The sequence below is a fragment of the Pipistrellus kuhlii genome, unplaced genomic scaffold (genome assembly GCF_014108245.1).
Source record: "Pipistrellus kuhlii isolate mPipKuh1 unplaced genomic scaffold, mPipKuh1.p scaffold_m20_p_9, whole genome shotgun sequence".
Lineage (NCBI taxonomy): Eukaryota > Metazoa > Chordata > Mammalia > Chiroptera > Vespertilionidae > Pipistrellus > Pipistrellus kuhlii.
Window position 1 is genome coordinate 27,112,726 of NW_023425595.1, and position 26,052 is coordinate 27,138,777.

General features: G+C 51.2%; 1 protein-coding gene across 11 annotated transcripts in view; it reads right to left on the reverse strand.

Annotated features, from left to right (window-relative positions):
• Positions 1–26,052, reverse strand: part of AMPD3 (adenosine monophosphate deaminase 3) — a 47,725-nt gene continuing 21,673 nt past the window's right edge. For 7 of the 11 annotated variants that reach the window (XM_036426131.2, XM_036426132.2, XM_036426130.2 and 4 more), the window contains exons 4-15: positions 23,552–23,714; positions 21,522–21,741; positions 19,540–19,669; positions 14,986–15,180; positions 12,696–12,827; positions 11,980–12,143; positions 11,124–11,250; positions 8,288–8,451; positions 7,124–7,244; positions 5,486–5,659; positions 3,587–3,697; positions 1–2,092 (exon numbers count right to left, since the gene is read on the reverse strand). In XM_036426131.2, the coding sequence (XP_036282024.1) occupies positions 1,916–2,092; positions 3,587–3,697; positions 5,486–5,659; positions 7,124–7,244; positions 8,288–8,451; positions 11,124–11,250; positions 11,980–12,143; positions 12,696–12,827; positions 14,986–15,180; positions 19,540–19,669; positions 21,522–21,741; positions 23,552–23,714 (1,878 nt within the window). In that variant the 3' untranslated portion in view covers positions 1–1,915. Of the gene's footprint in view, positions 2,093–3,585; positions 3,698–5,485; positions 5,660–7,123; positions 7,245–8,287; positions 8,452–11,123; positions 11,251–11,979; positions 12,144–12,695; positions 12,828–14,985; positions 15,181–19,539; positions 19,670–21,521; positions 21,742–23,551; positions 23,715–26,052 lie in introns of those variants that run through there. The other 4 variants (XM_036426128.2, XM_036426137.2, XM_036426136.2 and 1 more) reach the window with 4 other exon arrangements.

Below are 26,052 nucleotides of genomic sequence, written 5' to 3' on the forward strand. Positions count from 1 at the left end.
TTTTAAATTATGGAGCCATAGTCCTAACAGACTTTATTTAATAATTACAAACAAATACTTGATACAGATAAAATGACAATGAAAAAAAAAACTGTACAATGCTTGCAATGATAGGGCAAATGTATATAAATGGGGGCTTTTCAAAAATAACAAATGCCTAAGATAAATGCCGTGTTTTCACTCAATTTCTTGATTAGTGATAAGATAGAATATATGTTTGTCATATAAGTTATATGTAACATATAAGTTAAAAAGAAAACACTACATTTATTGTTCTGTAGACCAGTGGAGGGGACATGCATTATAAAATAAAGTCACAGGACAAGAAAATCTAAAGTCAGATAAGCACTTTCACAGGCTAAAATAGGGTTCTTCCAATCACATGATTCTGGATTTCCCATAGTCTGTATTTGCTCACACACAGAAATAAACAAGAAGGTCCTTGAGCAGCTTGTACTAGGAGCATATATTCTTAAAAGGTTGCCAAAAGAGAAAGTCATTTATTCAACATACATTTATTGAGCACCTACTATGTACCAGGCACAAGTAACACAGATGAAGAGTACATTGGTAAAGCTTAAATTCATACTGGACTTAAAAAATACTTTTCTACCTGACCGCTGGGACCACTTATATATTGGGGGAAAGTCCGTGTGTTAGGTAAGGGAGGAAAAATAAATGCATCGGGTTTCAGTGATAAAAGAACTTCTGTGAGGTCTTGTGGAATAGTGGAGAAAGGACTGGATTAGGAGTAGGGAAACCTAGTTCTAGTCCTATTACTTATTAGCTGTGTGACCTTAAATAAATCTCACTTCTCTGGCCCTAATTCTTCATAAGCAAAATGATAATTGGGCTACAATCATTCGTAGACTATTAGAGCCAGAAGGGAACAGAGATGATCTAGTCTGGTGCTTTTCAAAATCCTTACTTCAAATGAAATATGTACAAGTCCCAAAGAAGAAGCAAAAGCAACGCCCAGAATCTCATTCCCCTCCCCTCTCCCACCCTGAAATTGGGAGGGAGATTCAAGACCTCTATGTGAAAATCTCTCATCTAGTCCAAACCCTCATGTTTCAAATGAGGAAACCAAGACACAGATCAGAAGTGACTGTTGCAATGTGCACATTTGGCTTCCTAAGTAGAAAAGAGAGAGGTGATCTAAATAAAATAGTTTAAGAAATTCATCAAAAATGCAAAGAAGTCTTTTTTTGGGGGGGGAGAGGGGAGGTTAATAGGATATTTTTCCCCATTGATTTTAGAGTAGAAAAAGAGCGGGGGGGCGAGGGGGAGGGGATAGAAACATCGATGTGAGAGAGACACATCCATTGATTGCCTCCTGCACACTGAACTTGGAGCAAGTACATGCCCTTGAGCGGAATCGATCCCACAACCCTTCAGTTCAGGGGCCAGCACTCTAACCACTGAGCACACCGGCCAGGGCAGAAGTTGTCTATTTTAATTCTCTCTAAGTAGCTCCTTTATGAAAGGGAGCTTTGAAGTTGATTTTGTTTAAGGCAGCCACCTACCACAAAGACTGGAGGGCCTATAGTGGACTGTGGCAGAAAACCACATGGACCCCATGTCAGTAGCCACTTGAATCGTGGAAGAGCCTGGCCCTAACAATGCAAGCACTAGTGGTTTGAAGAGAGAGATTTGGAAAATTAGGAATGAGTACAGACAACTGTCTATCTCCCAGATCCCCAAGGAGCAGTCGCCATGTATTACTCTGAAATACTAACAGAAGTGGACATGTCAGGTCTTAAAGTGAACAGTGCAACCAAAATCACTAGGTTTGAAGGTTCTTCAGAGGCATTCTCTCCCGGGAGGAAAGTCCCAGTGTGGTATCCTGACCACTGGCAATCATAGCAGACGTGAGATTAAACCAGGACGTTACAATGCATGTCCAGTGTTAGACCTACTTGGTCAGGGCTGTGATCTGTTCTGACTTCATGGCATCAGACAGGAAGCTGAGCTCGTTGCATAAGGTCTCGTATCGGAATGCCATCCGGATCTGAGCAACGTTTGTCTTTCGAATATCATTTCCTTCAGGTCCTTCTTTATAATAATTTTGTCCCAGGAACTTCTGCTTTTCCTGTGGCCCAAGAGAAATACAAATCAATCAGTACACCTTAGATTCACGTTCTCTGTCCCCACGGCGGCTCTGGCAGTCAGCCACACCAAATCAGACGTGCCCCTGAAGCAGGTCCCCCATCAGGGCATCTTTCCCCATGGGGCTCAGTAATTTCCTCCTGGCCCCCAGGTCCTCAGGGATGTCACCCTGACAACCACATTCACTCCCTTCATCTCTGCCTATGCCTTACTTGATCAGAAAGGAACAATTCCTGCTGGTGAGGAAAATGGCAAGGTAAAGACTCTTAAGAAGTCCCTCCTGAGAGCTGACAAAGGCAGACAGTCGGGAGTTTGGGGAAAGCCAGTCCAAGGAACCAAATGCACACGCTAAATCTGCACCCTTTAACTCCTCTGCATCAGCATCAAAAGAGCAGCACCGCCGGGACCGGTTTGGCTCAGTGGATAGAGCGTCTGCCTGTGGACTGAAAGGTCCCAGGTTCGATTCCAGTCAAGGGCATGTACCTTGGTTGTGGGCACAGCTCCAGTAGGGGGTGTGCAGGAGACAGCTGATCGATGTTTCTCTCATCAATGCTTCAAACTCTCTATCCCTCTCCCTTCCTCTCTGTAAAAAACAAACAAACAAACAAAAAAAAAACATTTTTTTTTTTTAAAAAGAAGAAGCACTGATGCAGCCCTATTCCTGTACCAGTGACATCACACAGAGGAGGTACCTGGGACCTGTGACACCATCTAGAGCACATGCGTCAAACACAAGGCCCGCGGGCCAAATCCTTGATAGCATGTGAGTTGGTAAACAGCACTGTTAAGGAAAAGATTGTTCCACTCATTTTAAATTCACATTTCTGGTTAACATTGTCAGTTTATGACTGTTCGGTAAACCATTCGGCCCGCGATTTAGGCTGGATTTTAGATTTTGGCCCCTTCTCTGATTGAGTTCGACACCCCTAATCTAGAGCAATAGTTCTCAACCCTGCACGTCAGAATCACCTAGGAGGCTGTAAAAAGCTACTGATGTCCAGGTCCCATCCCTAGAGTTTTTATTCAACCTAGGTGTGCCTTTAGTAAAAAAATACAAGGGCATGTATGTGCCAGGGGCTATCCTAAGCCTAGGGATATAATGCTGAACAAACAGCATCTGCTATAATGGAACTTACATTCCAGAGGGAAAGACAGAAAAACACATAACTACATATTACAACATCAGTAATAATAACATGAAGGAAAGAGAAAATGGACAGAGAAAGCTAAGTGTGTCTATTGCAGAATGGGTGGCCAAGGAAGGCCTCTGAGGAGGTGACGTTTGAGTAGAGGAAAAGGTAACAGAGCAACCAGGAAAATTCGAAAGTCTCCTCCCCGGGGTTCTCCCCCAGAACATGTGACAGAGACCCTGCCCGTCCCCTTCATCGCTGAACCCAGAGCCTAGGAAGTACCGGGTCAGCAGGCATTCACTGTGCAGGTGTCTAAAGGCCAGGAGGGACAGCGCCGCCACACGTACCTGATGTGAGAGGCCGCTTTGCAGCACGCTGTTCCTGGCGATCTCACACAGGTCACACGTGCTCAGCTTCCACACTTGAGCAGCAATCGCATATTCTTCCATAAGTGCTTCCTAGAGTCCCCCCAAAGTGAATGTATTATTATAGATGTCAGAATATCCATTTCAATGCTGCACAGATTTCCAAAGCTAGAAACATCAGACTAATCTGCAGATCTAATTTTTCTTTCATGTCTGGCACCTGGATAATCAAACAGCGTCCTCCCCCTAAGATCTTCTTGTGTGTGAAATCTTAGGGTACCAAGGAGAGAGAGATCGGAGAACACCCATGCAGGTGTTTGTTAACAGCACATGTCTGAAGCCCTGTGCTGGTCATGGGGACATCTGCCTGCTCTCCTGGGACAGTCGCCCAGGTCAGGCACTCCTTCAGTACCTGCTCACAGCTTTGTTATTTATTCAACGGACCATTTCCTTAAGATTGTCCAAACGTCAAAGGTAATCAGAGTACCCTACAAAGAGCAGAGATGGAGCCTTAAATAAGGAGGAGAAATGATCAGTACCAGCAGTGAGACAGTGTAATCCCCAAAGGATTTGGGTTTGGGCTGTGCTATCACTTGGTATTCTGTGAAATGTCTGACTAACCCAAGCCCTTCCATTACCCACTGCCTCTCTACCTCGGAGCAGCGGTTCTTAAGATGTGGTCCCAGGATCCCTGCGGGTCCCCAAGGCCTTTTAAAAGGTCCTCCCTTTTCCAAAAATATGTAGTTGGAAAGGGGAAGGTTTTCTTCCTATACTTTGGTAGAAATAATTTATCACAATGGATATGAGAATCCAGCTGTCTTCTATTAAAAGAGATTTGCAAAAATGTAAAACAGGGCCATTCTCAGTATTTTTTTTATTTTAGGAAATACAGTTTTGTTTTGTTTTGTCTTTTCCATAAAAATAGCTATTTATGTTAACCTTTAATAGGTTTATTACTAGATATAACTCATGCTCTCTGAGGGCCTCCATTCTGGAGAGTATAAAGGGATCTTAGACCAAAGCTTGGAGAGCCTGTCCCGGAAGACTCTGGGACTTCTGTTTTCACTAATTGGTGGCTGTCTTATCAATAACCATCACAATGTGCTTGGCTCGCTCATGACTGGTCCCCAGGCATGACGTCGCCTTTCCCTTCTTCTTCTTCCCTTTCCCCAGAGATCCAAAGTGTAACAAGAATAACATTATTGCCGAAACCGTTTGGCTCAATGGATAGAGCGTCGGCCTGCAGACTGAAAGGTCCCAGGTTCGATTCCGGTCAAGGGCATGTATTATGCCTTGGTTGCGGGCATATCCCTGGTAGGGGGTGTACAGGAGGCAGCTGGTTGATGTTTCTCTCTCATCAATGTTTCTAGCTCTCTATCCCTTTCCTTTCCTCTCTGTAAAAAAATCAATAAAATATATTTTAAAATAATAATAATAATAATAACATTATTAAGAAAAACGGTAGCCAACATTTTGAATGCAAGCTACACGCAGATGCTCTATTAGGCTCTTCACCATCTTAACGAAGCCTCCTCACACTGCAGTTGATAGGTAGATGTGAGGCAATTGTTTCCCTATTTTACACACGAAGAAGAATAAGTTACAGAACATCAAGTAACTTTACCAGCATCACGGAGCTAGTAAACCAGAGAAAGGCAAGGAAATAAAATTGTACCTTCAAGATTTCAAAGACCCCAAAAGAGGGCTCCTGGAAGAACACTTCCTTCTCTCACCAGGAGCCGACCTGCTGTCTTCACGGGGCCACTGCCCTCACCTTGACAGCAGCACTGAGCCATGCGCTCAGGTGCTGCCCTGGGAGGCCAGGCCGGGACCAGTGCCTGCTGGGACCCCTGCAGCCCTCGCCTCCCCTCAGGTCCTCACCTTTGTGTAGTGGAACTGCATGGGGTCGTCAGTGGAGAGGGAAACGTGCAGCCCCTTGTGCAGGAATTCCCTCAGAGGGTTTTTGGAATATTCGAGGAACAGACTGTTGTTGCTCAGGGGAGACATGGCAATGGGGATCTGAGCCAGGTAGTAGAGATACTGCAACACCGGACTCTGCAAAAGAACCACCGAACTCAGGTGACAAGGGCCAGAGAGGGGAGGGAGGGGAGGGTAAGGGTGGACAGGGAGGAAGGGAGGGGGAAAGCCTCATCAGTGGAAGGCAGGGGTCTGAGCAGTGTCTGTGCAAGTCCCCAGCCACGCCCGAGTTCCCCAAAGCCAGGACATCCCATCTCTCCTCCTTTAACCCGACCTCAACATTCACCTCATTCCTACATCACATGCTCACTCCCCCTGGGTCTGCCCTCCTGCCCACTGTTGGAAGTGCTCCTTCTGTGGAGGCATAGCTCAGGGCAGCTGCATGCCCCAGCTGACTCCAACCTGCATGCTCAGCTCCCCTCCCCAGGCGCTGACCTCAAGTGGATGCCCCACTTGGTGGTTTTGTTGCTTTGACTGCAAACACTCAGGTTGAGGCTATAAACACTCCAGCAGATGGGAAGGGGCAGACCTAATTGGTCTAGAGTGGTTTCTTTGATACAGTACCCACCCCACACAGAAATGTGACAGGTGGTGAGACCTCCCAGGACCACAGCAGGGGAGCAGTTGGGGCAAACATCGTCCCTTTGGGAGCGATCCAAGCGATGGAGCAGACCACATGCACAGAGTTCATGGGAGCATTATTTACACCAGCAAAAACTGGTTCTCTGCCCAGCAACTAGAGATGGTTGAATCAAAGATGGACCATCCAAATGGCAGGCCATCCATCCAACAGCCTTTACAATGAGGAGCATACACACGTTGCAGCACAGAAAAATGCTTGTTAAATAAAGTTAAGGGACAATGAAGGAACAAAAACTTCTGTTCATCTTATCTAATAATAGACAAACATGTAAATAGACCACCAGCCAATCAGGAGTGATATGCAAATTAACCCAACAAATATTGCGGTTGATTTGCATACACAGGCACTGGGGCAGGAAGAGTTCTGCTTCCCCTCCCCCCCCATCCCCACCCCCATTCTCTCAGGGCCTCTGGGCAGTATGGGAAGGCAGGGCTGGAGCAGAAAGAGGCAACTCCGGTGCCTGAGTGGAAAGGGGCTGGGCCAGAGTGGAAAGATGGTGCCAGCAGCCAGGGAAAGAAAAGCCCATTCTAGCACAAATCTTTGTGCATCGGGCTCCTGGTTATTATAATAAGCATTTAGAAATATGCTCTGGAAGAAGAAGAAAAAATGGAATAGGGAAAACTAAAAAGCTATAAATGGCTGTTTCTATTAAAGCAATAGCAATAAGGGTGGGGGGGGTTTCTTCCCATTTCTCCATTTGTTGGAAATCCAAATTGTGCTATATTTATAATACTACCTTCATAATTAAATATGAAACCAAAATGACTACAGACAGCCCTGCCCAGGAAAAGGCCCAGAGGCTCCCAGGGGCAAACAGGAGCCAGGAGACCCCACTCCTCCCCAGGGGAGCCCAGAGCAGGACTGTGGCTGAAGGCCGGTGTCAGTGAATGGCTCGTTACCTTCTTGAGGAGCAGCCCGTGGGAAATGTTGTCGGCAGTCAGGAAAGCAGACACCAGGTGGGTGATGGACCCAGCCTCGCCGCAGTGAGGCCGGAACAGGAACGTGCTCAGACCTCGTTCCCTGCAGAACAAGTGAGGCAGGCTCTTGGTCAGCAAGGACCCCTGGTCCACACTGCGCAGGACCCCACAGGCTAGGCCTGCACCCTAGCTCAGGGCCTACTCCAGGGGAGACAGTAACCCAGCTGACACAGGGCACCCTCCAAAAATGCAGCGGCCAGGCCCAATGCCTCGGAGCCAAGAGATGCTATCCCTGGGGAACAGAGGGAGCCTCATGGTAGAAGGAGACTGGCCTGTCCTCCACCCAATCCGCCCCTCCCTTCCTCACCGGGCCTGTAGCCCAGATTCATAGACCTTCAGAGCAGGAAAAGCCATGAGAAATCATGGAGTCCAACTTGTCTGTTACACAAACGGACAAACCCAGAGAACCTGGAAGGTGGAGTGAGACATTAGATAAGCCACTGAGCAGGTCAGTGGCAGAACTAGAACTAGAGCCCAGTGTCCAAAAGCTCAGCCCAGACTGCCCCCACCCAACACCATACCATCTTCTTTCCATCAATCTCATTCAAAACCTCCAACCCACAAACCAGCGAGGCCCCATGCCCAGCAGGGGCGGGAGAGGTGCAGAGAGGGGCATGGACGGCTAGTGCCCTGTGTGCTGGGCACCTGACTCCTGCCATGAGTGCCTCATCTGCTTGTGTGTCCTGGTGGGAGCCTGGCCTGTAAAACCATTGGGTATAGGCTCCATGAGAGCATGGGCTTAGTCTGCTTTGTTCCCTATAATGTTTCCAGTGCTTGTCATGTAGCAGGTGCAATAATTTGTTGCATGAATGATTGCACATGTGAACACTTACATGTGTATTAGCACATCGCATGTCTGTATCATATCAGGTACAGGCAGTTACACATGTAGGTGTTAGTGTGAGTGTGTGTGTGTGTGTGTGTGTGTGTGTATGCAGGCTTGGGGTCTGGCCTCATGGCATGTATAATTGATTGTGTCTGTTGTAGAGGGTGTGACAGCCTGTGTACCTGGCCCTGTGTGAGAGGCTGGGGCACGTCCTCGGGGTTGTGAGGGCTCATGGCCGTGGGTGCAGGCAGCTCACCCACCTGCGGAGGTTGTTGAGCACCATGATGTTGGCATACATGTAGTACAGGTAGTAGCTGTAGGGCGGGTTCTGCTCACTGGTCCAGATGTCCGGGTTGGGGCTCTTGTCCGAGAACATGTGGTCGCTGTGCTTGGACTCATCATCCACACTGTCGAACCCTGTCACCTGGGTGGGACGGGGGGCCCTACATCAAGCCAAGGCCTTGGAAGCCGGGCCTCTCGGGTCCATGCCTCAGCTGGGGACCCCAGAGCCAGCCTGAGGCACAGTGCCCCCAGGGATGGGGAGTGGGCACCATGCCATCCTCTTTCCTCCTGGGCTTCCAGCGGCACCCAGAGGGCCAAACTGGAGAGTGCTAAGCCCTGTGTGGTGGCGGCGATGGCGAGGGGACACACGGGCCAGGTGAACAGTGAGGCAGCCTTACCCACTGCTCACCCCTCTGCTGTGCCAAGGAGGAGGCCAGCACTGCAGAGTAGCCGGCAGTCCTGCCATCAGCAGCAGGGACAGCAGCTCGGAGGAAGGGGAGAAGCATGTCCCATGCACCTACTATACATCAGGCCCTGCTTGACGCACTTACCACACATCAACTGATTTAATACTCAGTGGCCCTGCGAGGGAGGGCTGGGCTGAGAGCAAACCAGAGCCAAGGCGATTAGCCAGAGACCACCGGCTCTGAGCCTAAATGGGCTCAACATCTGGACTCCCGGGCTGTCGGTGGAGCGTGCCCAAGGGCATGTCCCAGGTGGAATCACTGAAAACCAGCTGGGATGCTTCACAAACGGGCCGCTTTGGAGGGCTGAGCCATGGCTCTGGGAGGAGGTGGCTCTCCGCACCACCTCCTCCCCGGGAGCTGCCCTCCGAGCCGGGTCAGAGAAGCTCCGGAGACTCCCACCTTCCACCCCAGTTACACCTCCGCTGGGGTCCAGACTGTGCCCTGGGGCCCCCCTCTAGGCACCTGCTCCCAGAGGTCAGGCCCTGACCACAAATGTACCTGTGAGGACGCAGCCTCTTAGCCAGCATGTGGGGCAGTTTTGCTAACACGTGTCTCTCCTTAAAGCTTAACCGGAGTGGAGCTCTAGGAAGGGCCCCTGAAAGACTGCCCACTTCGCTCCACATGCTCCCAGCTGGGTCTGCCAGCCTCTCCCAAAGGAGCAAGGGACCACGAGGGGGTGGGCGAAATCTTCCCCGTCACAGAGCCCTATGTGTCAAAGGGACAAGGCCTCCACTATAGCTCTCAGTGTGACCTGGACGGTCATGGGGGACCAGGGAGGACTCAAGTTCTGCTCTGTCCCCACGAGCTCCAGCTTCACAGGGACTCTCAAGGCTGGGCATGGGGGGGGGGGGGGGCAACGTCAGCCCCTCTGCTGAACTCTGTACCAAAGGATGCAGGGCCTGGAAATGGACCTCCCACAGGCCTCAAGCACAAAATATATGCATACCTTAACTCCTCCTCCTGCTCAAGTCTGCTCTTCCCCATTGTTAGCAATGGCCCCTGACAGGCACACTGTCCACCCACCGCCCCCTGCCCAAAACCCCAGGCACCAGGAGGCCCCCTGGACCTCTCCCTGGAGCCCACCTTCAGTCTCCACTCAGGTCCCTCAACCTACACCCATGCCCAGCACGCTGCCCGGAGCCTTGCCTGCCTCCCACATACGCCACACTTTTCTCACTTAGGAGGCCGCCTGGGATGAGGATAACAACACCTGGATATGAATCCCAGTTCTGCCACTTTTCCGTTTTTATCTCCTCGTGTGTAAGCTGGAGCTAGTAGCTCCATAGGGCTGGTGTGAGGATTAAATGAGACAGTCCCTGGAGAGCACCTAGCGCAGGGCCTGGCGCACAGCAAGCACATAATGCTGCTTATGGTTAACACAGAGTCCATCACACATCTAGTACATAACACTCTCATTGTTAATTCCAACCATGGTGTAAAGTAGGGCAGCCATGAGGCTGACGCAGGGTCACGTCACGTGCAGACCCCGGAGCAGGCAGCAGCTGTATGGTTAGTTCTAGCCCCCATCTGCCTGACTGCTGGGACCGGCCCCTGACTCATCTGGACCCTTTCCCCCACCTCCAGCCACCTTCTGTTCCAGGCCACTCACCACACAGCAGCCAGGATGGTGTTTGTCTAAAACAGATTCAGTAATGTCCCTCAGCTTATTCAAACCCTTTCCTGGTAGGTCCTGGCCCCTATCCCCCCACACAGACACACACACACACATTCACAAACTCAACCACCTCTACCCCATGACCCCAGCCCTCTGGAATCTCCCCTGCCTCCCTCCTTGTCAGAAATCTTCCCCAGAACCTCCACCAGATCCTGACCTTGCTCCTCACTGCCATTAGCTACCTCTATGCCAGGCACACAGAGCAAGCGACCAGCACCTGCCCCACTAGGCCCTTTCTGGTTAGGTCTCCTATGCCCCTTCCCTCCCTCTTGCATGGAACTGAACAGACATGGAAGATAAATACATCGTGTGGGGCTGGCTTGTGTGCCTAAGGTGTGAGCACCGTCTTTCTAGCCGAAAGCAGGAGAGACGAAATGTCTGCGTCTCTAAAGAAACCAGAGGCTGCTGCTGGGTGCTGCTTGGTGCTGCTGGGGCAGGACCCAGTCTTTGCAGCCCCACCTGGCCGGGCACTGACTCCTCAGTCTTTCCCCATGCTGCCCACCCCAGCACCCACCCAAGCCCCAGGGTGCCCCTGAGGAGTCCAGGGGGGCTGGCAACCCCAGGCCTGGGCACAGGAGTGACAGGCCTGAGAAGGGAAGCCTGATCAGCCCAGAGGGAATCCTCTCCTCTCTCCACCTTTGTGCCCGTCACCTGGGCGCCACCCCCACTTACATATTTGAGGAAGAGGTGAAGCTCTCGGTGATCTTGGGGGTTGATTGTGGCCTCAAAAAGGGGCAGGAAGATGTTCTCCAGCATCTTCCCGAAGCTTGGCAGCAGCTTCTTCGACCTAAATATGTCACTGGGGAAAGCGAAGGCGATGATCAAGGTGCACCCAACAGCCTCCTGGGCCTGTCTGAGGTCGATCTCAGTCACTTCCCATTCAGACAGAACCCCCTGAGTGGAGGCAGAGATGTGGCTTCAACACCACCTTTTCCCTCCTCTCCAGCACCCAGCAACATCTGCACCACTCGCGTTGGCAAAGTCAGCACCGACCCAAGCCCCTCTAAGAGCTTTCTCAAGCCAGAGGCCACACTGAGAGAAGGGTGGAGGGATTCAGGGTGACCAAGGAGAGGAGTCTTCCTATTCCCCAGTGATCCAAACTCTCTGCCACTCAGCTTGGTTCCCCTAAACCACAGGCCCCAGACGGCCCAGGGTCCACGAACCCCCACATTAGCCAGACAGCCGGAGAGGACAGCGGTGGACTTTGAGTCAGAGCCAGGGGAGGGCCAGCAATGCAGGCCACCACCGGGTGCCCCACACCCTGGTGCTCCCCCAAAAGGACCTCCGCATCCTGCAGTGAGAAGACAGGCAGCAGTTCCCACCAGGCGTTGGCACACACATGTTCTTTAAGGAGTAAGCGTGTGTCACACAGACATCCCTGCTGACCGCCCCTTCCTATGGGAAAATCCCTGAGGAGAAGAGGCCTAAGCGGGCACTCGAACAGGTCTCAGTACTGCAGACTCAGTGGCCAGGTGAGACAGCTGGGGGTCCCAGGGGGCACAGGCAGACCGGGGGCCTCCTCACTTACTAGATCCGGGGCACCTGGATGATCCAGCGCATGTTAGGAGAGTAGACCTTGTGCTGGATGAACCAGTGGGCCAGGTTGAGCCACTCATCGGGACAGCGGCCGTAGATGGACAGCCTCGGCTCTGAGTACTGGTACTTGCTCTCTTCCAGCTCCCGGGCCACCTCCTGGGCACCAAGAAGAGCTCGGGTCAGGCCACGAGCACCCCGGCTGCCGGATCCTGCAGTTCCCTCAGCCACCTGCTCCCAGGCTGGGGCGGCCTCCTCTACATCACCTGGCTGCCAAGCAAGTACTCACTCGCCTCAGCAGAGGCTCCTTCCCGGAGAGAAAGGCCTTGGGTCTGCACCATCACAGCATAACCAGGCCAGGCAGCAGACACGGCTCCCCATGGAGCTCAGCTGCTCCCAGCCAAGCTCAGGCTGCAAATAGACAGGGCAGCAAGACTGGACGCTGTGAGTGCTCTCAGAATGGACGCCCTCCCCCTCCTCTTGCCCCACAGTCCACGCAGCGGACACATTCAGCACCAGCCTGTCCACACTCGGAGCCGACAGCCAGGGCCAGAGCACTGGGCCCCTGAGCACCCGAGCTCTCCGGAGCTGGATGGTGGCTGGGCAGGGATTCGGGAAGAAGATGACAACGAGGCCACACGCAGCCCCCTGCTGAGGGCAGATGCTGGCAGGTGTCTGAGGAGGGCTTGGCGAGGCTGAGGGCCCACTCACCTTGACCATCCGAGCAAAGTACTCTCCTCCCAAATAGTTTTCCGTTTTCAAATACAAGTCACGCAGCTCACAGGCCCCCACAGGATTGTATTTAGAGTTGAACTTGTCAAAGCGGTGGAATGTCTGCCGGCCCTGGAGAGAGGGAGGGGCCACAGCCAGATTCACCGCATTGTCCTGCAGCCACCACACCCATCCCCCTCCCCAGGCCTTTACAAGGTGGTCTGACAGAGGGCCACACTGAAAGGCCTTCTCTGTCAGTTCTTTCATAAAATCAAAATGTCTTGGGGCCAGGACCATGCATCCTCACTCTGTCAGCCTTGGGGTCCTTTGGTGGGGGATCCTGGTGAAGGAGGACCAGGGACATTGTGCTCCAAGCTGCTGTGGCTAAAAGCATGACTGGCTGAGTGAGCAGATGATTAAAAACTACTGGATGATCTAAAAGTGTGCCCTGCCCAGCCAGGGTAGCTCAGTGGTTGAGTGTTGACCTATGAACCAGGAGGTCACATGCTGGGGTTGCAGTTCAATTCCTTGTGTAGGGCATACAGGAGGCAGCCGATCAATCATTCTCTCTCATCATTGATGTTTCTATCTCTCCCTCTCCCTTCCTCTCTGAAATCAATACAAATATATTTTAAAAAATAATAAAAATCAGGTATGTCCTATTACTACTTAAATTTCATAAGGCACTTTCTCCACCTTATTGCATTCAGTGTTTTGTCTGTTTATTCAACAGATTTTTTTCTTTATTGTGGTAAAATATTCATAACACAACATTTACCATCATAGCCGTTTTTAAGTGTACAGTTCAATGGTATTAAGTATATTCATATTGTTGTACAACCATCACCACCATCCATCTCCAGAACTCTTTTTATCTTGTAAAACTGAAATTCTGTACCTATCCTATATAATAAAAGGCTAATATGCAAATTGACCATGTGGCAGAATGACCAGTTGCTATGACACTCACTGACCACCAGGAGGCAGACGCTCAACACAGGAACTGCCCCTTGGTGGTCAATGTGCTCCCACAGGGGAAGTGCCTCTCAGCCAGAAGCCAGACTCAGGGGTGGTGAGCTCAGTGGTGGTAGCGGGAGTCTCTCCCACCTTTGCAGCAGCGCTAAGGACCCCTTGGGGGATGTCTGACTGCTGCAGGGAGCAGGCCTAAGCCGGCAGTTGGACATCCCCTGAAGGTCCCAGACTGTGAGAGGGCGCAGGCTGGGCTGAGGGACCCCCTCCCTCCAGTGCATGAATGTCATGCACCAGGCCTCTAGTTAAACAGTAACTCACCATTCTCTCTTCCCCCAGTCCCTAGCAATCTCTATTCTCCTTTCTGTCTCGATGAATTTACATATCCTAGGACCCTCACACAAGTGAAATCACACACTACTTGTCCTTTGGTATGTGATTTCTTTGACTTTGCATAATGTTTTCAAGTATTGTCCACATTATGACAGATGTCAGCACTTTATTCTTTTTTCTTTTTTTTTTAATATATATTTTATTGATTTTTTACAGAGAGGAAGGGAGAGAGATAGAGAGCTAGAAACATCAATGAGAGAGAAACATCTACCAGCTGCCTCTTGCACACCGCCCACTGGGGATGTGCCCGCAACCCAGGTACATGCCCTTGACTGGAATCGAACCTGGGACCCTTCAGTCCGCAGACCGATGCTCTATCACTGAGCCAAACCGGTTTCGGCACTTTATTCTTTTTTAAGGCTGAAAAATATTCCATTGTATGGATATAGCACATTTTGTTTTTTTCATTCATTTATTGATGAATCCTTGGGTTGCTTCTACCTTTCGGGCATAGTGATTAATGTTGCATTGATATGTAAGTATCTATTTTAATCTCTGCTTTCAGTTCTTTTGGGTATATACTTAGGAGTGGAATTGCTGAGGAAACTCCATTACTATGTAGCTGCACCATCACTTAGTATTTTAATAACTTCGAAATGTCAATAGGCATGTTGCATTTAGCATTTTATAGGCAAGGAAGTTAAAGCTTAAGTGAGTGGCTTAGGGGCACACAACTGCTAAGTGACCGAAGTGGAAATAGAACTGGGACCTGCTTGACTCGCTCCTTGTCACATACTCTTGTCCCCTGGCCCAGGGCTACTCCCAGCCAGCTATTCTGAGGCCAAATTATCTCTCACAGTCGCCGTAGCTAGAAGAGAAAGCGCTGCTTGCACAGCCAGCCTCTCTCCAAGCACAATCATGGCTTCTTTTCAGGTGGCTGACTCCCCAGCCGGGACTGCCTGAGGCCCCAGGGCGAAAGCTCACTCACCGCGTGGACGTCCAGCGAGTCCACAGTGAGGTCGTAAGGGTCCATGTGCAGGCTGTCGAACACCTGCCGCAGGGTAATCTTCTGGCCCTGCTTCTCAGCCACGATCCTGTCAGGCTCCGTCTGGTACGTGTGCTTGATGAAGCGCAGCAAGTGCTTCTGATTCATGCAGGCGGCCGCGTGGATGTGTGTGTCCACCTGCAACATGGCACGCACCAACTCATGAGCCGGGCCGCCTCTTCAACCCTCAGTGTGCCACACAGAGCCCCCACCAATGCCTGGATGCCCGCTCCCCACTTCTTCTCTAGACTTTGGAACTGGTCTCCCTCCAGCCTTGCTGCCTAGTTCACCTCCTCCCAGCATCTAGAAATCTTTTTAAGCTCCAGATTGGATCCGGCTACTTCTGTTAACAAACCATCAGTACCACATTTTGTATTAGTATTTTAATAACTTTGAAATGTCAATAGGCATGTTGCATGAAGCATTTTATAGGCAAGGAAATTGAAGCTTAACTGAGTGGCTTAGGCACACAAAACTGCTAAGTGACCGAAGTGGAAATAGAACTGGGACCTGCCTGACTCCATGTCTCATACTCAAGATTAAGCTCAAGCACCTTAGTCTGGGATTCTAGGCTTATATAAAGCCTTACCTCTCCCCTGCCATGGCCCTGTTTTATGCCCCAGCCATGCCGTACCAGTGGCAGGTGCCCCTGGCACCATGCTATTCCACACCACATCTTTGCCCATGCGTGTCCTCAGCTTGGAATTCCTTCTTTTTTCCTCATCAACCTCAGCCACCTGAAAACTTCCTAAGACCTCCTCCATTTGAAAGCTAGTCCCGATCCCCTAAGCCCGGGGTGGGCAAACAACGGCTCACGAGCCACATGCGGCTCTTTGGCCCCTTGAGTGTGGTTTTTCCACAAAATACCACAGCCTGGAGAGTCTATTTTGAAGAAGTGGCGTTAGAAGTTTAAATTTAAAAAGTTGGCTCTCAAAAGAAATTTCAATCGTTGTACTGTTGATATTTGGCTCTGTTGACTAATGAGTTTGCTGACCACTGCCCTAAGCACAGCTGATGAGTGTCCCTTACGCAACCAGGGGAGCAGGCACAGACTCTCCCTGTACTGTACATGTCCTCTGATCCGCGCCAATATTTTCCTGGCTCCTCTTTCACTAACCAGGACAGGGACCATGTCCAATGCATAAAAGTCTCCAGAGCCTGGGACACTGTATTACTTAAATCGGGGAATGGCCAAATAAACAAATGAACCAGTATAATAGGTTCCGGTAATTTTGATGATGTCCGTATCCTCATATATTCTCAAGGCCCACCAACCATCCCACAAAATCCCACTCTTCCCATTGACCTCTCTTGAGTCTTCCATTTAGATGCCAGCCCCAAAGAAACAGAGCCCAGACTAAGCTGAGGCTAACCTGAAACCACAGTGGGCATCCTGGTCCCCCTTCCAAGAGCCCAAACGACCTAAGGGAGGTTCGAGAGGAGGGTGGCAGCAGCCTCCCAGGCCAGAGTGCAGCTGGCTGCCACACCACACTCTGCAGTTACTGCTGTGGCTGACTGGGCACTCTGCCGGGGCTGGGGTGAGGAGGCAGCTGACCTCAGGCCTGGGAATGCTGTCCTTCTGGCTGGGCATCTCCAAGTTATGCCAAACCAGACATTTGATCCACTGACCTCTCTGGGCATGATACCAGTCAGCCCATGTTGTTGGCCACGTCACTCACTCATCAAGGCCCTTCGTGCCATTAATCCAGAAAGACAGACCACTAGACATCAGAGAAATGCAGCCAGTCATAGCACCAAACGCACAGAGGCTCAGACACCTTAGGGCTGAGTTGGGCTCATGTGGAGGCACAAAAGAAGGTCAGCTTGGCTCAGTCCAGCCAGACACAGCTGGGTTCCACCACCTCAGCATGACTCGGCACATTCGGGGGTTTCTGGTCGTGTCCTCCAGCTTACCAGGGACACACTGCAGGGGGTACCGTCTGTCTTGGCCCCCCTGAGTCACACGATGAGGAAGCAAAACAACCGGACCACCCAGGCAGCATCCACACTTCAAAATCTCCAGGACAATTGTTTTTGGAACAAGTAAAAGATGTTAGTGTTTTCAATTCATCGTAAGATCCAAATGCATTCCTTCTTTCATCTAACAACACCCAGGTCTAAGCAAACATTAGAGTTTCCAAACAGGGCCGGCCAAGCCTGGCTCCTGAGCTAACACTGACCATTCCACACCCGCGGCGGACACCAATCATCAACCACAGCACTCTTTGCACTAAGCTTTGGAAGCAGCCTGAGGTAGCCACTCACCGTTGGCTGTTTGGCACAGAAGATGAAACCCATTTACTACCCTTGATATGACACGTAAGCCAGAGTGGATATGGCCTCATTCTACCCAACTCCTAAGCAGCAAACACACTCAGCCTCTTGTTCTTAGCTCTGAGCAGAAACCAGCTGTCTCAGTTACACAGCTGCTGGCCTCATGATGTCATAACCCATGACCTGCTGCAATGTGGCAGGTACTTTCACAAACACTGCCCACACCATGGCCACGCACAGCTCCTCAGAGCCCGGCCCTAGCGTGCCCCAGGACATTGACAGCCACCTCAGGAATGTGGAGGCCACCCTCCCAGCCCAGCCTGGATTTCAGAAAGCCATCTCTCTCCTCCACAGTAGATGCTTCCAGGGTAAAATAGTCAGCTGCCAGGAGATGTGGAGGGGCAGGCACAGGCCTGAACTCAGAGCAGATCTGGATTTATGGACTGACTGTGGGGCCAGAGAACAAGTGACTGCACGCAGGGGTCAAGGCCATCTCTGTCCAGACAGCTTGGTAACCCCAGAGAGACAGGGAACCCTGAGGATGGGCTCTGGTATGTAACACAGCCCCACAAGGACTCTCCCACATTGGGCTATAGTGCAGCTGATTGGCCCATGAATACCCACTGGGCCCCACCTCAGAAAACAACAGTGAGGGAACCAGTGCTGTCAGCAAGGCCACCTCAGCCTCAGGCAACAGGAAGCCATCAGGCCCAGAGCATACGCATACAGAGGGCAGGGCTGCATTGAGCTTGGACACTCATCTGGGCCGGTGCTGGACATGTAGGTGCATCTGGGCAGGGCTGAGAGGAGCTAGAAGAGTCATGGAGGCACCCATCTGTATGAACCTAAGGTTCACAGAGAAGGAACAAACGGTGCTAGAAGGTAAAAATGCCAGGGACATGGTGTCTACGTACATCCTTCCACCTCTGTCTGGAAATCCCCAAACACTTCCAGAAGCCTCCCAGCCCAGGAGCTGAAGCCAAGCTCTCATTTCTTAAGGATCCCATCCAAGTGGGAATCCATGCAGGCTCCATGATGCTTCACAGACAGGACCTGGGCTTCCCCAGGGGAAGCCTTCCATCTCCCTTTGCTGAGTGCTGCCCATCTGAGCTGGGCTTTCCCAGAGGAGCCATATCCTCCCTGGGCCCCCCTACCTTATCGAAGCAGACCCAGGGAGGGGAGTCCCAGAGGTCCCATCTGGGACAGAGGCCCCTACGGAGGTGAGGACCTTACCGTGACTCAGGTGTGGCCATTCCTCTCCAGGCAGACAACTTAATCCCCACCTTTCCCCATGAGCTTCTCTCCCAGCTCATTACCAAACCCCTGACATCTCCCTGCTTCCTCTGAGAAACCCCTTGCATAATTCAGAACCCCCACACACCTCTGCAGCCTCCCTCCCTCCACAGCCCACCACTACTCTCCCTGACACCTGAGTTCCAGCCACACTTCTCTGTTTACAGTTATGCCAGCACAGAACTGAGTCTCTCTCCTTTAAGACCACTCGCTCCCTCCTGATATGTGCATATGTTGTTAACTCTGCTTGGAACGCGATCATTTCATCCCTCTACCCCACCCATCCTCTTCCTAGCTAAATCCTACTCTATAAATCAGCTCAGTTCCAGCCTCTTCCAAAAGCCACTCCTGTCACAATACTTGGAACTTCTTGCAGATAGGAAGTGACTCTTGTTCAACATCAAATGCCCTATGCTTAGCACTACTCCCTTGCTTCACTATATACTAATTAAATGGAAGAAAATGGAAAAGCCAGAAATTTAGACATTTGTCACTTGAGTCCTGGCCAAACTCTCTCATCCACTCTAGGCAGAGAGGGAGCACACACTTTTCTTTAAATACGCCTGATCCCAAAGGAAGCAAAATTTCAAACTCCTAAGTCCAAAGAGGTCTTAACATCCTTTTCTCTCCATGATGAATTTAATACGTCCTCTACCTTAAAAATAGCCTCAACCTATGACCAGTGAATAGGTCATGCCTGTTTTCCAAGGAAGAGAACTGATTCCGACAGATATACAACATGGGTACCAAGAACCTTCTGGGGCATGATGATTCACAGAAAGCAATATGCTGGTCTTCCTTCTGCACATGCACATCACCTGCTCTGGCCAAGGAAGGCCACACAAGGGGGCCAGCCCCAGACCAGCTCAGGGCATCCCTGTAGGTTGGAAGGCAATGGAGAGGGGTCTAAGCACTGGCTGAGGAACGCACCTTTCTCACATTATAGAAGTCTCGGTGGGGGTTACTCTTCAACTCTTTGAACTCAGACATCTCATTTAACATCTCGTGAAGGCTGAACTTGGATTCCAGAAAGTTCAATCGCCGGTGACAATATGTCTTCCTGCAGGTTGGAAAGGGAGAGAAACCATAGTTGAGAAGTCTCGTCGACCTCTCTGGTTTGGAGACCCCCAGGGTCTGCAGGGACCGACCCTCAAGTGGAAACGTCAGGATGGAGCGGGGAGCGGGGAGGTTCCAGCTCTCTACAGACCCAGCTGAAAGAGCTGAGTAAGCACATCCGTGTGCTCTGAAATAAGTGAGCAGCTGATACAGGGCAGTAGAGCTGACTTTGCAACCTCATACGGGTTCTTTCACTTCTAGCTCTATGTCCTTAGGCAATTGATCTTGAGCCTCTATTTCCCATGAACAAGTAAAAAGCTGGCAATGCCCAGGCTTAATGGGAGGGTGAAACTGGTTTATGCATGTGAAGTGGATTCTCAATAAGTCTCCCTCTTTGACTGCTTCCTTTTCTTTTCTGCCCATCTATCCTCAGCCACCTTTAATTCTTTGAAAGGAGTTTAACTTCTTCTTCCTAGGAGATTGGTCATACAGTCAAACTCTCACACATGACCTGCCCACCTTGGCCTGCTCCCAACCCGAGACCCAAGGACCTCTCAGCTCTGAGGTTCATTGTGGGCAGATGAGGAATGTAGAGATGTCTGTTACTAGGACAGAAATCTCTACTCTGACTGATGCCCCTACCGGCTGACAATTAAAAAAGCCATTAGGGGTGAATGGGGGAGCCCACTGCTCAAGGCCAGTTGCCAGCCCACACCTAGCCCAGATGCCTGGCCACACGCCTGTGCCCACAGCCACACAAAACCTTCAGCCACAGTTTATGCCACATGCTTCCTTGTGCCCCCCACAAACAGCAGCTCCTTTAGCACGCAATTACTCAGACTTTCATAAAGAGCAGCTGTGCATGGTCATCTGCCAGCCGAGATGAGCCCCAGAGAGGAACGCAGGAGTGTCTCGGGTCACCAGAGATTTCAAAGATCATCTCACGCAGTCCCTCTCTCTCCCCAGTAGGATTCACCTTCACAGCCTCCCAGACAGGACAGCCACACCCCTTGACCCTCTTCCCCTCTCTCCCAAGGCTTTCCCTCAAAACTCCTCACTTTGGCTGAGGTGAGCCTCCCAGGAACTGTCCCTCCCTCTTCCAGGTCTTATCTGCCCTCAGATCAATAAGGATCAAGAGCCACCTGCCCATCCCCCTCGGGCCCACTCTCCTCCCTTGGAGACTGGCCTCACACTCATTCCCAGTAAAACCCAAAAGACAGGGCAAGAAAGAAGTTCCTCAGTGGTGACCAGCACCCTCTCCCTCACCTGGGCACACCCAGCACAGCCACCCAGGGTCCAGTCATGCTGCACTTCCATTGCTGATAGCTGAAGTGCTCACCAAGAAGTGAGGGGCCAAAGTCAAGAGGACAAAAGCCTGCCAAGTTAACAAGAGCCAAGCCCACAAGCATCATGGGGGGTTGTGGCATAAAATTCTCAGGCTCCCTGCACTCTCCCCTCCAGAAACACAGAAAACCCAACACCTGAAGCAACAGCCTTGATGGCTCCTCCACCAACTACAGGAATGCCCTGGGCTGGTGACTGTGCAGGCAGTCATCACGCCTGGGGAGAAGAGTGACAGCCATTCTCAGGTGCACAGGTGGCCACCAGCAAACAGAAGCCCACACCTACGCATGCAGGACAGGAAATACCAACTCTAAAACCCCAGCCTGGGATGAACTGTTGCAAAAACCCCCAGGGCACAGGGCACAGGGCAGAGGGAAAACCACTCTCTTTCTGGGGTGGTTTAAGTGCGAGAAAACCCAGAGCAAAGGGGGGACCTAGATGGCTTTTCCCAGCCCCCTCCCTACAGAATAGCACCCCCGCAAGGAGAGGCAGACTGGGGGCCGCCGGCTTACGTGGGGCCATCGGTGATGAGGGCCAGGATGTGGCTCATGTCCACCGTGTAGGTCTCCAGGTCGGGGTAGGGCAGGCTGTGGGGCTCCTGGCTCTCCAGCATCTTCTCGTCGTCGTACACGAAGAGGATGCCCCCCTGCATGCGGACCAGGTAGCCCAGGTTGGGGGGAGCGTCATCTGTACAGTAAGGGTCTTCCTGGGGCAGCGGGGGAGGGTGGAAGTCTGCAAAACAGGATTGAGTGATGGCAAAGTGTCCTTGACCTCGTGAGCTCACGTGGCCTCCAAAGGCACATTCTCAGTGAGGCTTGTTCTGGTCATCCCATATAAAAATCATTTTCCCTCCCTCCCCCCACGAATCCCCCACCCAGATATCTCACACCCCCTTCCCGGCTTGACTTTGTTTCCTTAGCACCTACTACTAAGTGAAATAAGTTCACTCCGTTATCCTGGGTGGGACATGTTTTCTGGTTCGCTTCTGCACCCCCATTTCCTATTAGAATAATCCCTGGGACGTGGTTGGCAAGTTTTTAAAATTTAACTGAAATGAGCCGAAGCCTCCTGAGCACTTTAGGGCCACCAGGGGCACTAAAAAGGGCAGCTCTGTCCTCTCCTAAGAACAGACAGCACTAGGAGACACACCTATCCCTGTTCTCCCATGGCTTTCTGAGCCCAGGGCAGCCGAGGGGCTAAGCCAGCCCCACCCCCAGATGAGCACAGAAAAAGGCTGGTCGCCAATTGAGCAAGGAATGCCAACCGCTATGGGTTGAGTTAGCCCATGGTGGGCAGAAAACTACTCTTGGCTATTGCCCAGCTATGGGACATTGGGCAAACCACTTTACCTCCCATCCTGTCTGCTCATCTGAGGATTGCACACCCTGCTTAACAGCCCATCGTGAGGGCTGCAAATGTGGGTATAGGAAAATGCTTTGTAAATAGCAATGCCCGACATGTAAGTTACTGGGCATTATTCTCATAATGACTTCTCCTGACTCTTGCTAAGCTCTGTCTCTGGCCAAGAAACAGGTTATGCTTTATAGCAGTGGGACTGGGGGCTTCTGCTCTGCTAACGTGTGCCAGTGGCCTGTGAGATGCCAGCAGTACAAAGGCCTGAGAGAAGCCACAGCTCCACCCACCACACTCATGCCAGGACCCCTGGGTGCTCTGCTCTGCAGAAAGTACCCATTTGACAGTCATTCCTGCCAGCCTTTGCCAAGAATGGGGCAGGTGGGATCAACTTCCCTCAGACAAACAGGGAAGTGGGTGAGAATGGCTGAGATTTACCCAGGGCCCCTGGTGGTAACAGATACTCAAAGTCCAGGTCTCAGAGCTTCAAGGAGGCCAGAAATGGCACCACCTACACCCAGGGGGCAGCCTGGGCCATGGGCACTGGCACAGATCGTCAGCCCTTACTGGGTCCCCCACCACCACCTTTCAATATGGAGGTTTCCTGTGGTGCTCGTTCATCTTACAGTTTCTACTGCTCCTGGGTCTTCCCCTGGCCAAACAGAACCCACCAGAAATGATCCTGCCCTCAACCCCACTGCATAAACCAGCTTCTATTTACTGAACACTCACTGGATTCCAGAACTGTACTCACTGTTTCACATTCATTCCTTCATGCAATCCTCTCAGCAGGCCCAGGTGACAGGTAATATTAGTATTCCCATTTTACAGACTGGGAAACTGAGGTTTGGAGAAATCTTTGCCCAAGAAAGTGGCAGAGCTTAGATCAGAATACAGGTATGTTTAACCCCCTATCCTACCTCCCCTATCCTATCCCGGAACATGCCTCCTACACTTAAATCCCACCCCATGTCTGATCATGTTTTTTAAAATACCCCACATGAGACTGCCTGTCTCCCTGGAAAACTCCCAAGATCCAGACTTTCATCTCTCTCCTAACTTCCAGAGCTCAGTTCTGTGGGGGTGAAGCCGGCACCCTGCCCTTACAACACCATCCGGGGGGAATACATCCAGCCAGTAAAAAGCCCCATGTCCACTTGGAGCCCCACCTGCAGCCACCGCACCGTACCTGGGAGGCCCTCCCCCGGAGGTGCTGTGTCCACCCGTGAAAGACCCAAGTACTGGGCGGTGGTCCGTGGGAAACGGTGGTAGGCAAGCCGGGCATACTTCTCCCGGATCATCAGGGCCTTGGCCAGGCTCTTGGCGGCCTGCTCATAGTCCTCCACGGTGATCTGTGGAGGAAGGTGTACAGAAAGAGTGCATGTGGCCGGCCTGAGATCGCTGTCCTTAGCAAGATGTGCTGCAAGGCTGGCCCTCGGCTGGCAGCTGGAAACTTGGGTTCTGTGAATATTCCCACCACTCCCTGACTTGTCAGAGTGGCTCATTGTGCCTACGCTGCTGGCACCAACAAGTGTATGCCGAACACCTGGTTTCCTTCTGGGAGTCTGGAATGTGGGGACGTGCTGTGCAGATGTGAGACTAAAAGCCTTGGGCACTGAGCCTCTCATGAGCTTCCGTGATAGATGACACGTCACATGTGTTGCCACCCTCCAAACTAAGTGTGTTATGGTGACTCCACTGGGAGAGGACCTCCCCTAGACTCTGTCCGGGGAACCTGCCCCCTGGACTGGTTTTGCTCTGTGTCCTTTCTCTGTAATAAATCCTAGTCAGAGCACAGCTATATGCTGAGCCCTAGGAGTCCTAGCAGATCCCTGTCCTGAGGACAGTCTCAAGGGCCCACACAGGAGGAGAGTTAGGTAGGGAGGCAGGTACTCCGCCTGCACACCCCCAGCCAGCCCCTCCAGTGCTGCTGATTAAAGCACAAGCCTGAGGCTGCACCCCGCACACAGAGCCAAAGCCTGCACCTCGTCCCTCAAGAGGGTGAGCATCATCGCTCTCAGCTGATGGTCCTTGGATAACAGGATAATAATAAAAACATCTGCATGCTCACTCTGCTGCTTTGCCGCCCCCGGGCTCTGATTCATCGGCGCCCACCCAAATTCACCCAGCCACAAGCACTTAGGGACAGGTGTTGTGGGCTAGACCCTCTCCATAGACTGCATTGGGTCCTCACTGCAACCTGTTTTACACATTGGGGAACCGAGGTCCAGCGAGGGTAAATCACTCGCCAGGAAGTCACAACATCAAACCGCAGAGCCTGATCTGATTCCCACAGCCCAGGGACGTTCTGCATTCCCAGAGCTGCCTCGTGTTCAAAGACAAATGAGCTTAACTCCCACCTCCCAGTGCACTCATCAGTCTGTCAATTTGGGAAGGATGTGTGGGGCAGAGTCTGAATGTGCTCGGGAGACAAGCAGCTAAACTGTCATAACAGAGGATATGTGACGCAGCCCAGGGCGGACAAGATGCGGGGGAGAACAGTGGGGAAGGGCTGAGGCCTGAAAGGGTCCTCCTCTGCTTTAATTAAAAAATCACTTCAGTTTTGAAACATTTTAAACCTACAACAAGCACTGGCAGACACCCAGAGCTAACCATTTTAATATTTTTTCATTATGATTTCAGATCTCTTATAGGTTTGAATAAATCAATCATCACAGATGCAGCTAAAACTCCACCCTCCACCCTCCATGCCCCCCCCACTCCGCTCGGTCCTCAGAGGACCAAAACTGGCATGTTTTTATCCTTTTACTAAATATTACTCCTTGCTTTTGGCTAAGGAAGTGGCTTCTCCTTTCCTGACTCCAGGTGTCCCCAGGAAGGTGTTAATTCCATTTTAGCCCTTCCGGATGGCTTCTGAGAGCGGTAGAAATAAACAGGTGAGCAGACACAACACCCAAAGGCAAATACACTGTCTGCAGAACCAATGGACTCAGCATAGTCAGGAGCCCAGGCCACAGCTGAAAATGTCAGAGGGGTGCTCAGGGGACCAGTAGGCACCACAGGCCTCATGCCTGACATCAGACCCACGGGGGCCAAGGAGATCTGCAAGGTCAGCCTACCTGACACAGACCTGTAGCTGTCTGGGACCAATTGCCCAGTTCAGGGGCTCCGTGCCCTATGACATGCCAGCCAGGAGACTGACTGAAAGAAGCTAATTAGTGCCCCAGGCCAATGTCCTTCCATTCAGCTAGCTGTCAGCCCACCTCGACTCTCCTTTTCCACTGCTCTGCCCACAGGCCAGAGGCTGGGGGTTCACCAAGGCAGGAAGCTGCATCTTTAGACAAGGCCTGTATTGCTTCCAACCAACCAAAATCCCCATCCATGGGCACTTAAATAAGATAGCAGATATCAGCACAGTGGAATACTATGTTCGTTAAAAAGAACAAGGAAGTTCTTTAATGATATGACATTATCTCCAAGAGATACTGTTAAGTGAAAAAAAAGCGAGGCTCAGTTATGTCATGTGTATAGTAAACTACTATTTGTGTACAAATAAACGAACCATGTGTATATAATTAATTGCAAGTACACATGCCAGCTTTGTGAGAACACACAAGAAACCAAGCCAAGGGCTGCCTCTGAGAAAGGGAACTAGGTGCTGGAGAACTATATAGTTTTTGTTTCTTTTATATTTTGTACCATATGCAAGGATTCTCTATTGCCCCCAAC